The sequence below is a fragment of the Trichogramma pretiosum genome, unplaced genomic scaffold, assembly GCF_000599845.2.
Source record: "Trichogramma pretiosum strain Unisexual culture from Peru unplaced genomic scaffold, Tpre_2.0 scaffold46, whole genome shotgun sequence".
NCBI lineage: Eukaryota > Metazoa > Arthropoda > Insecta > Hymenoptera > Trichogrammatidae > Trichogramma > Trichogramma pretiosum.
Window position 1 is genome coordinate 1348420 of NW_019641609.1, and position 13252 is coordinate 1361671.

The following is a 13252-nucleotide window of genomic DNA, read 5'->3' on the forward strand; positions in this document are numbered from 1 at the left end:
AACTCTAATATCGCCTCGCCGTTTGCCCTTCAAATGACACTGCTTCTGTGGTGAGCATAGCGAGCGGTTCTATCATTCCTCACAGACTCTAATGTAAGTATACGGATTAGAGTTTTAGAAAAAGTCTATAACCATCGTAGTTCTGTCTATTTTTTGGTTTTTCCATCGATCATCAGTGCAAACATACATAATCGCGAGTGTTTTCAGTTTTTCTATCTATTATTTAACTGCAGTGCGTGTGTACGTGTGCGATTTTCTTCTTTTTTTTTATTCAACTTAACGCGGAAGTGCTCTGCCGGTCCGCAAAAGAACGTTTTCTCTCATTGTGCCAACTGGCCCGTGGCATTTTAAACGAGCCCAGCATCGGTTTCTATTTCTGCATTTGACGTCGTGTACGATTTAAATGCCTCGCCCTTTATAGCCGACCGAATAACTGCTCCGAAGTTTTGAAAATTATCGCATTTCCAGAACTTTCGCTGTAGTTCGTACGTGATTTTCGAGCATTGCGCAAACACCGACACATCGCACCATCCTCGTCCCCTCGTGAATATTTCACTATCGCGCTACGTGGATTAAAAAACCTGATTTCGTGAAGCCGGCTCGGCACGCGTGTCATTGAAGGTTATGTCTATGGGAGGCATGGATTTTTTCCCCTCTGCCTCGCGGACGCATTTTCGTATCAATGAAAATTTTCACACACGGAAAACTCATTCTCGCGCGCGCAGATGACGTAACGCGAGACTCGGTCGACTCGTGCATCTCTTTTCACACATTTATATACACGTATATCGCTCGCGATGCAACGTACACATATAATGTGTACCACGAGACCTTCGCGCAAGAGAGAGATAGCTATAGATAGACTGACTGTGCAGATGGTCTATCGATCGATCGTCGTGTGTGCATGTGTATGCGCGAAACATGGCGGAGGCCAGAGGGAGACGCGACGACGACGTGCTTTTCGGCATGTGCACCAATAGCACCTTATCATCTCTAGAGATGAAACTTCATTCCATTTTTGCAATCGCATGATTTAACGAGCTTCAATGATCTTGAGTAGTCGAGGAAATATTATAATTCACTCTCGAGAAGAATAAATCATCAGACTCGACTCGAGCAAGATTAAACGCATCTCGCTTGCACTCATACCCGCTAATTATAATTATCTCCCAGTGACGAAACATTGGTTGATCTGCCGACGTCTCATAATTTTGTACTATCAATCTACATGTCTTTCGCGGTTTAAGAGGAGAAAGTAAGAAAAAAATTGTGACGTAATAGTTTTGTACGATTAACGGTTACTCTTGCCAATTTGCTTCATCTCAGCTGTGGCATTGACGAGGCATATAGGGGTCAGCAGTCATTCATTATATAGGCAGAGTTTGCGTCGCTTTGACACAATCGAGACTATAACTGACTGTTTGCCATCACCTTGTCCAAATTAAACGACGAGTATTATTTTGAACGTCGGTCAAATCTCAGCCCGATTCAAGGCCACGCGGGTGGTCACCTGCGCGAAACACCGACCTTGATCGCCCTCTGGTCTCGCTCTCAAACTTTTATCATCTATTCGCGTTCGTCCGACCGTACGCTTCATCCCGCGCAGCTGTCAATTCACCGAAGTAGAATTAAGTAATTTACACAGATAAGATGACGAGTTTATCTAACGATTTTTATGTTTTTTCATCATTTCCAGACTTAAACTCCAATCAACATGAGCAAAATCGGTATCAACGGATTCGGCCGCATCGGTCGCCTGGTGCTCCGCGCCTCGATCGAGAAGGGAGCCCAGGTCGTCGCCGTCAACGACCCCTTCATCGGTCTCGACTACATGGTCTACATGTTCAAATACGACTCCACCCATGGTCGCTTCAAGGGTGAGGTCAAGGCCGAGGGTGGCTGCCTCGTCGTCAACGGCAACAAGATCACCGTCTTCAACGAGCGTGACCCAAAGGCCATCCCATGGGCCAAGGCTGGTGCTGAATACGTCGTCGAATCCACCGGTGTCTTCACCACCATCGAGAAGGCTTCGGTAAGTCGAGCTTTTTTTGCCCTGTTCGCGATCGATAACGATCCAGCGCATTTTCGTTACTTTGGTCATCCTATCGAGGTGATCGATTTCCGAAAATGCGCTACAGTAATTTGCTGGGATAATTAGCTCACTTTAGTTTTCACAATAGCTGTTGTGAGTCAGTCACCTATCTACAAAAAATCAAAATAAACAACTTTTTCAAGTATCTTTATCGAAGTTTCAATTTTGATCAATGTTTTATTTTTGAATTGCAGGCTCATTTGGAAGGTGGTGCCAAGAAGGTCATCATCTCCGCTCCATCGGCCGACGCACCCATGTACGTGTGCGGTGTGAATCTCGACTCGTACGACCCAAGCCACAAAGTCGTGTCCAACGCCTCGTGCACGACCAACTGCTTGGCTCCCCTCGCCAAGGTCATCCACGACAACTTCGAGATCGTCGAGGGTCTCATGACCACCGTTCACGCCACCACAGCCACCCAGAAGACCGTCGACGGACCCTCTGGCAAACTGTGGCGTGATGGACGTGGCGCCGGCCAGAACATCATCCCCGCCGCCACTGGCGCAGCCAAGGCCGTCGGCAAGGTCATCCCAGCCTTGAACGGCAAACTCACCGGTATGGCTTTCCGTGTGCCGGTCGCCAACGTGTCGGTCGTCGACTTGACCGTCCGTCTCGGCAAGCCAGCCACCTACGACGAGATCAAGGCCAAGGTCAAGGCCGCCGCTGAGGGACCCCTCGCCGGTATCTTGGGCTACACCGAGGAAGAGGTTGTCTCCTCCGACTTTATCGGTGACAATCACTCCAGCATTTTCGATGCCGCCGCCGGTATCCAGTTGAGCAACCAATTCGTCAAGCTCATCTCGTGGTACGACAACGAGTTCGGCTACTCATCCCGTGTCATCGACCTCATCAAATACATGCAATCCAAGGACTAAGCGCATTTTACAAAATCAGTCGCGTCAAGAGCTGGGAGTGGTTAGTATTTATATTTTATTATATCATTGCATTACTGAGCACTATTCTCTCATTTGTCATTTATCTATAGATGGCAGATAGATTAACGTGCCAGATTAATTTAATAAGTTAATTAGCCCATTTTAATGAATTTTTGTTAGCATGGGTCAGTCACTTACTTACATTCACACACTTGAATATATTCATTATTTGTAGAAAGATTTAGATCTGAAATTTAAAGACAACGTTTTTTTCTTTTTCAGTTGCGTTTTTGATCCAGGATCGTACTAAAGATAACAGACAATAGTTACGACAAGCAGCGTTGAGCTCTAACTATTCACGGCAACAGCGTTTATTTTTCGATCAAAATATTCTGTCTGCTTAATCGAAGAAAAAAAATCAGCTAAATTTTAGACATATGAAGTATTTTCAAAGTAGCGGTTTTAACACAGTGTTATTCAAATTATATCCAAGAAAAATTAAAAAAGATGACACTGTGATTACATATTTTGAACTTAGAGACTGGCTCTCTAGGATGCTCATTTTAATTGCTGTTCACACAATATATACCAAGTACATTAGTGTTTTATTCCTTGGAGAAAATTGATCTTTCAATTTATGCTTATCGTTTCGACGTTCAAAATATGTTTTAACAAGGAACGATATTCGTTCTAATTTTGTTTACGCTGAATGTATGATTTTTAAAAAAAAATTACTGTTCAGTAAAATTGTCATTCTCTATTGAAAAAATTATATTGTAACTTTTTTTCAAATTATTTTTTCATTATAACGTTAACTACAATAAATGTTGTTATCGTCACAAAAATATATGTTTTAAATAAATTTATTAAATCCCTATACGCTATTCAAATATAAATTACATCAGTCTCTTTTAAGTTTACAACTAAATATATCACAATTCATCTGTGGATTTTTTGTTCTTCCTCTCTCTTCTATTTTTCGCGCTGGAAATGATCTCGTACGCTTGCTGAATGTCAAGGAATCTTTCTTGCGTCAGCTGACATTCTTCTGGCGTACCTTTACACTTGTCTGGGTGATTTTCCCTGGACAACTTTCTCCATGTGGAGGTGATCTGACTTTGAGAGGCTGTTAGTGACAAGCCCAGTACCTAGATTAAATTTGATTTTAAGTGAAATCGATTTGAGAGAAATTTTTACTTTTAACACTTTATGCTTACTTTATACGCATTTTTTTCGCCTCGAGGATCGGACATTTCTATCAATTGATTCCAAGTGGCGTAAAAGCCTTGATGCTGGTACAGTCGCCAGATTTCTTCCAAACACGGCTAAAACAATATAGATCATGTTTATGAATTATCATCCACGCAGTCACGCATAATTTACAATTTTTTTCAACAAACCTGAAGATCGACCCAAATAGGCGACGTCCAAAAGTGCTCAATCGCCTCCGACAATTTGATCTCCTCACCCTCGGCGTCAACGAAGCTACCGTTGAAGTACGCGATACTGCCCAACAGTAACGCGTAAACGATCGCGATCGCGACGAAAATGATCACGCTCTTCGCCAAGGATCTTTTGGGTTTTTTAGTGGTGCACCACTCTTTGGCGAAAAAATTAAAGACCAGCGTGGACGACACTATCATGAGACCGAGCCAATAGTCCTCGTTGCCGATATAATCCAGGAACGGGTAGAAAATGTAGGCGGCGAACGTGCACTGCCACAGGGAGCCTCGTTCTCGGCCGATATTTCCGACGAGCCAAATTCCTGAATTTATTTACTTTCGTTAATGAATGAGTTCGTGGGAAAACACGACTTGCAAACGTACCCAAAGAAACTGCAAGAGGCACTAAAACCATCAGAGGCTTCAAATTCATGCCGTTGACCTCGTCCTTGGGGATGGCCAGGAGAACCAATTGGCCGAACCAGTAGGCAAGTACGCAGGCCAAGGTACATCGTAACCAGTTGTAAGGCGGCTATACATAAACGATCGTCAAGTTTTTTTTTTTATTATTTACACATTGCTCGCGATTAATTATCATTACTTTTTTGCTTTCTTGTCGTAGCTGTTTGAACCACTCCTCCTGGTACTCATGCTGGTCGTTAACCTCGGCTACGTATTTCGGTATCTTGATGCAATCCCGGAACCAGCCGAGAGCGAAGCCGCCTCCCGTGAAGAGCCAAACGATCGCCTGCTCGTCGCGACCGAGATACACGTGATGGGCGCCGAACTCGCCACCAAATAGCCACCAGAAGTACGTCCAACACAGGCTTTTTCGAGCACCACCACCACCACCAGCACTCGATTTTCCACTCATGATTTTTTCTATTTTTATTTTGATTCTATTGCTACGCGTCTAAACGAGTATTACGTGATAACAGCTTGTCTCACTGGTCCATGACTGCTGGCCCTCGAGACTGTACTGCTGTACGTAGACCACGTAGGTAGACTCTGCACGCAGAGAGAAAGTCGCGGCACGCGGTGTATAAGGAGTCTAACGGTAACCGGTGTGCGTGGTAGACTTCTCCTTCCACAGGGGGGCTCTTGATTCTTCTCATTCCACAGGTGAACGCGCGGCAGAGGAGAAGGATGTATAAGAGAACTCACAACTTGACACGGTTTCGATTTGATAAACAATATTTATATTTATTTGAAAATGCGTATTTTTTAATAAGTTTGTGTAAAGTATTTCGGTACAAACTACTCGCTTAAACATTAGGAGGTTCTCTAATCGTAAAGTGCGTAAAGACGACTAAGATTAAATTGTATTGTCGAAATTGTTTTTAATCTAAACCGAAAATTCATCGCTTCGAACGAATCAACAATCGTATTTATTTCTCTTAATTTTTTTCTTAACGCAAACAGACTTTTCTTTCCGAGGGCGTACTTTACACTGCACTCAACATCCTACAATATATAAAAAAGCAAGACTGCTCTTTAAATAGTCACAGTTTTTTTAATATAGTTATTCAGCTATAAAAACGATCTTTTAACTGAGGAAATAACAAAATCTCAATATCGCATTATCATATAATTCATTTCATGGCACAGAGATTTCATATTTGTGTAATGATAAAAACGCTCGTAAAGTTTGATAATTTTACTTTTCTCTTTTGCAACAATTTATTTTCCTCGATGAATGAACTCTGCCCATATAAATAAACAATTCATTAAAGTCGGTACGGCCAGCCGACAAGGCAGTTCATTAATTCGCCTTTTTTAGTCTTATTTCATTAAATTTCATTCTTTTAAATCGATCATTCCTCGTCGATAATCATTCGCTGACGTCCACGCCACAAAAAATTCCTCGATTATTTACAAAAACATTGAAAGTGAACAAAAAATCGTTGTCTTAAACTCAACTGGTATACGCGCACAATTAATTCCAACGCATTTTACTTTATGTTTCGTTTTTTTATAGGATCGAACGTGAAAAATATTCTCTCATTTTCAACTGTAGATTTAATCATTTACAAAGTCCTTCAACTGAACTCGGATCAAGCTTTTTAACAATAATCTTGAATATTCTATGACTTCAACCATTATTAAATGTAAACTCTCTTGATATGCATCAACGTACAATTTTTATAAGCTTCGCTGCTTTTTAGTGCCCACAATGAAGCAACAAATTTTTTGTATTCGTGCTTACAAATGGAACAAATACTTTTTCAAATACATATTTATAATAGCGCAGACCGAAAATTTACAATAGCACAAATTAGTAGTGATACTAATTGACATTAACAATATTTATATTAAATAAAAGTACGACTAGTATTTGATTTTTTCAATAACGTGTTAAATATTTAAGTGTAAAAATTAATAGCAGCATATCTTAATTGATCAGTAAACGAAAACTTGATTCTAACATATGAATCAAGTGTTTTTTTCAAATTTTGAAACGCACCGTAAAGTGAATTAATTGCGAACAAAAAATAAAACCAAATTACTGCCACAAATAATTAAAAGACATGCTCCAAAAGTTCTTGAATTCATAGTTTCGATTATTTTTCTTTTACAAGGAAGAAAATACCTTAGATACCATAGATGTTTATCGATTCTAATCTCGTTAAAAGCTCGAGAACGGTACGTTACAAATTTTATTATTCGTTGAAATTAGAAAAGCTAGAAACGATAGTATCAATACTCTATTATAAGGCTGCATAGTGAACGTGATCATGCTAGAAGTAAAAGCTTGGCTCTGAGATTTATTCGCTCTTGTAATGCTCCGGCTAATTCACGTGTAAGCTCCTCGCAAACTTGCCGCAACTCTGTGTTTTTTTCTCTCAATTCCTGCAAGGTCAGTCGTTTACTATTATCGCCGTCGTTTTCATCCTTCGATGCATCGTCTTGACCACTGCCTCGTCCTAAAAAAATCGCATGAATTTATAAAAATCTGTTATCAACAGGGTAATATTTGACTTTTCATCGTTCTTACTTGGACTGGGCTTTTTGTAAATATGAAATGCACCACAAACTCCGGTGAACTGCTGCGACGAAGGAACATTGTTTTCTACAGTCTGATGATTCTCAGTGACTTTCGGTGCGAATTGCGAGAAATCCGCCACAAAATTTTGATCCTCGTGGTTCAATCGTGGAGCATCACCGCCCTCGCTCTTTTGACCCACGAGTTTTCTATTTGTGCCACTGCTTGTCTGGGATAATATTTTAGAATTAGATTTTAGTTTATTTGCGTTAGTACCAGTGTTATTGTGGTAGTAACTCACAATTCCGGGCGAGATTCTCGGCGGAACTGTTGGTGGAGCGCCTGCAACATCACAATTAATCATCAGTTCGGCTGTAATCAATATCAGCGAATACAATGAAAAGCAAAACACCAACCTAATTTATTAAGGTCTAAACTAGAACTTCTCGTGTGTGTTCTATAAGGTCTAGGTGGTGGGGGAGGAGGTGGTTCTTTTTTCGGCGTTGCTAATGTAACGTCTTCCGTTAGGACCGGTTTTTTCGCTAACGGCCGTTGAACGGCAATCATTGAATTATCGTCACCTAGTATCGTAGCAACGCCGTTATTTCCGTTGGCATTCGATGCAAGTATAGCAGCCTCGGGCGTCAGTCTCAACGGTACGGGATGTAAAATTTTAGGGTCCGATGCGACTGCTGCCTTTTGAAAGTCAAAATTGACGGGTTTTGGACCGGGGCTCGTTAGCGAGTTACTGTTACTGTTGCCATTGCTGTGGTTCCCATTGCTGCCTGATGCACCAGTTGGGGAGTCAACGAATTTCGTCCACTCCTTCACCTTTTCTTTGCTCGATGCTGCAGAAGCTACGACTCTGGCTGCGGCGATTCTGTTCAATGAGAACAATGAGAAATGCATTCGATAATCAGATTTTAAATTACTGAAATTTACCTGGTAGTAGGGCTAACTCTAGGCACAGGTACAGGTGGTGGAGGAGGTTGCTGTACAGGTGGTGGTGGAACAATTAATTTAGCCAGCTGAGGTGGCAGGACATCCGGCAGTGGAACTGAATTGCGCCGCAAAACGGCTAAATGCATTGCTACATAAAATTCATGTAAGCTAAGAGCACTATCTCGCGTGACATCGGCTAACTGCCAGATTCGACGCAGCTCTTCTACAGGTAATCGAGATTTTTCGAAAAATTTACGAGCTAAGGAACCTGCGAGTAGTCCTTCGGGATTAGGCTGCAATTGAGCAAACTGTGCAGCATAATAATCTCGTTGTTCATCACTTATCCTCCAGACTTCTTCAGGTGGAAAAACATCTCCATCTTCTCCTTCACCTGTAAAATGTATAAATGCATAATGAATAATGCTAGCTTCTACTTGAGAGTACTTTTAATGAAACAACTAATTAATTACCATCATCACTACTGTGTCGTTCTGAACTTTCTTCTTCAGTACCTAATAATTGTCTCTGTTCTTCAGAGACTAGAAGACTTTGCCAACCAACAGATTCTGTAGTAACTTCTCTTCCTAAAGCACCATCGTTTCTTTCTGTAATAACACTATTTGTAGGTGTAGGAGAATCTGTGCTACCACCTTCATTCTCTCGAGGTGATTCACGATCACTCTCACTATCTGTTGTACTTTCAGGCATGTGTTCGGTTTTTTTGGAACTTTTCTTGTGTCTATGCTTCTTGGCAACCTCTTCTTGGTCTGCTGGCGATGATCCCCACCAAAATTTGGGCAGCTCTAATTCATTTATATTTGCAGGTATTATTTCTATGGTAGCTTCCAGGCCAGTTTGGTGCGCTGCTACAAGTTTAAGAGCTGCGAAGAACTGCTTTCTATTGACTGCATTACTCTTGGTACCACCGCAGATTTCTAGAATCTAAACAAATACACATTGATTCATTACTTCTAAGCCACGTACAAATAAAAATGTATATAAGGTTAAAAAGACACAGACACTCAATACATCTTTACTGCATCAGGTATTGACTCATACAAACATTTGCTTAAAAGGCATTAGTGATTCATGCTGTAGTTATTGAAAATGCTCTGTTTAGATAGAGGTGTAAAAACTGAATACGAATATAATACAAGCCATGCGTTAATAAAGATAAGAATAACGAAGAATAGATTGATAAAATACTATCGGTAAGTCAACGACAGGAAAAAAGTAAAGTTAGCCAGCAAAACAGCAGTGAAAAATGATAACACAAACATTGCTACCGTCCTCTCATGTAACTTGTTATTCTTGCTTTCTCTCTGTCTCTCTTCTATCAAAGTGCATTGCACCCATTCACGCATTGCAATTAATCTCTATACGAGTCGTAGTGCATAATAAAAAAAAAGGAGCAATAAACAATCGACGGTTATTTACCTTGAGCGTGACATCGGTGGGCAAGTGAGCCGACCTGAGGAGTTCCGCGAGCTTGGTCGTGGCGACGATGTCGCCGTCGTTGTTGTCGCAACAATAGGTATAAATGTCACTGTAATACTTGTACTCGCTCTCGGTGAGCGGTATACTGGTGAGCGATAACGTCTCCCAGTCGACCATTTCGCCACTCTCGGTACGCGTATGTAGTATGTAATTATATTCGCGACTGCAGCACACACCGTGTATACGCACACCTATAACAACTATCCACGAAGAGGCTTTGTTTCTCTTCGTTTTTTTTTTCTATACAGGCCAAAACTTTCTAACGCGCACCATGTATACGTATTGTATATGCGATATAGATATAATCTAATTACTATCAGCGATGTTCGTCGATGCGTGCATGCGTGCAGTACAACACAGGAGCCGTAGAGAGAGAGATAGTTATGCCTTGATAAAAGTCGCTCGCACAGTTTTTTTTTATCGCGACTCCGCACTCTTTACTGCCGCGTCAACAATATACACACGCATTCTGATACACACTCACACATATGATAGGAGATCGCGACATACACTCGCGCGTGTGAGCTCCCGAACTCGAACGCGCCTGGCACATACTGTTTAGTGCTGCTGCAGGCTGCTCCGTATATGAGTGTGTATACATGGTAGGCAGTGTCAGAGAGTTTTACGCTGCAGGTAATTTCTACTTCCCTCTCTCTTGCTCTCTTAGCAGCAACAGCCGCCCTCGGGAATGGCCATTGCCTGTAAATACATGCGCAAATGCGTTGCGTGTGTGTGTACGTGTGTGTGACGTATGCTAGCTGCGCTCCATAATGCATGAGTTGCGGTCGACCAAATGCGCATTTTAGCTCCAAAGTTATTAACGGGTCCCTCATTGACCCATTTTTGTATAACTCTATATCTTCCGGTTTTTTAATGATTAAACAATGGGCTTTTTAATATTTTTCTATTTTTATAAATGTTTCACGCTAAAAAGAAAAGTAAACATAATGGAAACGATAGATTTCTTTTAATGATGATTAGGGATAATCACTCCAAAGAGAGTAATTCCATCTATTTTTATAATGAATTGGAATCAGCACTTTGCGTTCATATTAGATCCATTAAATCACATCATATGACAAATCACTGCTTGTTTACAATATACTCCGATTTCTCATATGAAATTTCCGTAGAATCAGAATTTAAATGCCCCGACACGCGGTCTTTTTTATCGACTGAGGGGTGCTTTGCTGACTGCTATAGTATATACAGCGCTCGCAAGCAGCCATCGACAAGGTGGCTGCTACTTTACGACGTATTTATGTCTCGTTTTTTCGTTGTTCCACGAGACAAGTTAGTGTAACTGTTAAAACGTTACGTGATTGTTATCACGATTGACCCTGCGTATAGAGGTTCGATGTCACGTTGATTATATCGGAGCACACAGACGACGCATCATCTGTCTCCGACACACACACTGACTGGACTTTGGGGCAACAATAGGCTGGATGCAGTTAACCTCTCTACGTTTTTCATAACATTCGTAGCAATCAATCGCATTTTTTGTTTACACGCTTCAGTATCGACGCTAAGCAGGTGCATTAACAAATATTTGTTTCTCCGTGCAGTTAATTCTACGTTTTTACTTGTCACCTTCCGTTTTGAATACGCTGAATCAAGATGAAGAAAAAGGTAAGAAAAACATTTTTCGTTCGACTTGTCAACGCCCATTGGTGGTTTCGCTGCCAGTGTTCGATTTGCATCATTACATTGTTATTGATGATTTATACAGGTTCTTTTGATGGGCAAGAGTGGCTCAGGCAAAACTAGCATGAGAAGCATTATCTTTGCTAATTACATTGCTAGAGATACTCGAAGGCTGGGTGCAACAAGTGAGTAATCGATTTTTTGAAAAAACGTCAATTATTTTGAACACTGCTAATTTGCATTAATTTTGTAGTTGATGTCGAGCACAGTCATGTACGTTTTCTGGGAAATTTGGTCCTGAACTTGTGGGATTGCGGTGGACAAGAGGCATTTATGGAGAACTACTTTGCATCGCAGCGTGACAATATTTTCAGAAATGTGGAAGTGCTTATCTATGTGTTTGACGTTGAATCAAGAGAACTCGACAAAGATATGCACTACTATCAAAGTTGTCTCGAAGCCATATTGCAAAATAGTCCTGAAGCCAAAGTATTTTGTCTCATCCATAAAATGGATCTTGTTCAAGAGGATCAAAGAGATGCAATATTTAGAGAGCGCGAGGAAGATTTAAAAAGATTAAGTTTGCCACTACAGTGTACATGTTTTAGAACAAGTATATGGGATGAAACATTGTATAGGTAAATGTTTAAATTACATGCTTAGCTCAAGTATTAAAGGAAAAACTATTAAAAATTATAATTTTTTTTTTATTAGGGCATGGTCTTCCATAGTTTACATGCTTATTCCAAATGTGAAAGAGTTGGAACAAAGTTTGAATCAATTTGCTAATATAATTGATGCAGATGAAGTGCTTTTGTTTGAACGAGCTACATTCCTTGTTATAAGTCACTGTCAGAGGAGGTACCATAGAGATGTACACCGATTTGAAAAAGTATCTAATATTATTAAACAATTTAAATTAAGTTGCAGGTAAATTTTTAATATTTTTCATGTAAGAATTATGTTTACAGTTGATTATAATTTAAAAAATATATATTTCAGTAAACTTGCTGCTCAATTTTCAAGCATGGAAGTTAGAAACACAAATTTTGCAGCCTTCATTGATGTATTCACATCTAATACCTATGTTATGGTCGTTGTATCTGACCCTGCTATTCGTAAGTAATCATCAATATCAATCAAAATCTTATTTTTGAGTAGAGTCTAATTAAAAAAACGTTATGCCTATCCAGCCTCTGCAGCAACATTAATCAACATAAGAAATGCGCGCAAGCATTTTGAAAAATTAGAGCGTGCGAGTCAGAGTTCATCGCTAAGCAGATAGAAAACAGTATCAAGTTAGATGATAAAATCATCATTCATAAATTATATTTGTTTTTCGAAAGGTGTATTTTTGTATATTGTCCATAACTAAATGGAAGCTTTCAAAAAGACGCCCAAGTGGAGAGTTTCAACTGTGACAACACATACAGGGAAGACTGCACTTGATTTTATAAGCCAAAACTCAAATTGTGTTATGAACGTATACATATAATGTAAAATGCTATATAATGTTGAGCATGACTTTTATCGAATTAGATTCTTTTTTTTTTGCAATTGACTTTTTTGTTTTACGTTGAGATGATCAATTTTATATAAAAAGAAAACAGTGATTTTATTTATGAAATAAACCGATATTTATTTTTTCAAAATAATCTACCCGTCTCTTTCATTGAATGGAGTCTCCACACCGTCGTTCATAGTCGTACACAGGATTTCAAAAAGACGCGCGCGCACCCGAAGACACGACCAAAACGCTGTGTATAGCCGATCG

At 40.3% G+C, this 13252-nt stretch overlaps 4 protein-coding genes across 5 annotated transcripts; 2 read left to right on the forward strand and 2 right to left on the reverse strand.

Annotated features, from left to right (window-relative positions):
* Positions 1 to 9: 9 nt before the first annotated feature.
* LOC106654784 (glyceraldehyde-3-phosphate dehydrogenase 2) lies at positions 10 to 3812 on the forward strand. Its single transcript, XM_014374797.1, has 4 exons — positions 10 to 93; positions 1697 to 2032; positions 2287 to 3007; positions 3250 to 3812. Exons 2-3 carry the CDS (start codon positions 1715 to 1717, stop codon positions 2965 to 2967), a joined length of 999 nt encoding a protein of 332 aa, XP_014230283.1. The 5' UTR covers positions 10 to 93; positions 1697 to 1714; the 3' UTR covers positions 2968 to 3007; positions 3250 to 3812.
* LOC106654783 (dnaJ homolog subfamily C member 22-like) lies at positions 3266 to 5405 on the reverse strand. The gene is made up of 5 exons (XM_014374796.2): positions 5011 to 5405; positions 4794 to 4941; positions 4368 to 4732; positions 4185 to 4292; positions 3266 to 4115 (listed from the first exon to the last, which is right to left on the reverse strand). The coding sequence occupies exons 1-5, from the start codon at positions 5281 to 5283 to the stop codon at positions 3900 to 3902; spliced, it is 1110 nt and encodes a 369-aa protein (XP_014230282.1). The 5' UTR covers positions 5284 to 5405; the 3' UTR covers positions 3266 to 3899.
* Positions 5406 to 5616: 211 nt separating this feature from the next.
* On the reverse strand, positions 5617 to 10659 carry LOC106654780 (ralBP1-associated Eps domain-containing protein 1). Of its 2 annotated transcripts, XM_014374791.2 has the most exons (7): positions 9772 to 10659; positions 8805 to 9276; positions 8335 to 8725; positions 7809 to 8272; positions 7694 to 7734; positions 7405 to 7621; positions 5617 to 7333 (listed from the first exon to the last, which is right to left on the reverse strand). In XM_014374791.2, exons 1-7 carry the CDS (start codon positions 9946 to 9948, stop codon positions 7143 to 7145), a joined length of 1953 nt encoding a protein of 650 aa, XP_014230277.1. In that variant the 5' UTR covers positions 9949 to 10659; the 3' UTR covers positions 5617 to 7142. The 2 variants fall into 2 exon arrangements, with proteins under 2 accessions (XP_014230277.1, XP_014230276.1); XM_014374790.2 differs by having other exon boundaries at positions 7405 to 7734.
* Positions 10660 to 11043: 384 nt separating this feature from the next.
* LOC106654654 (ras-related GTP-binding protein A) lies at positions 11044 to 13106 on the forward strand. Its single transcript, XM_014374614.2, has 6 exons — positions 11044 to 11463; positions 11564 to 11663; positions 11732 to 12116; positions 12193 to 12408; positions 12481 to 12596; positions 12672 to 13106. The coding sequence occupies exons 1-6, from the start codon at positions 11452 to 11454 to the stop codon at positions 12761 to 12763; spliced, it is 921 nt and encodes a 306-aa protein (XP_014230100.1). The 5' UTR covers positions 11044 to 11451; the 3' UTR covers positions 12764 to 13106.
* Positions 13107 to 13252: the final 146 nt, after the last annotated feature.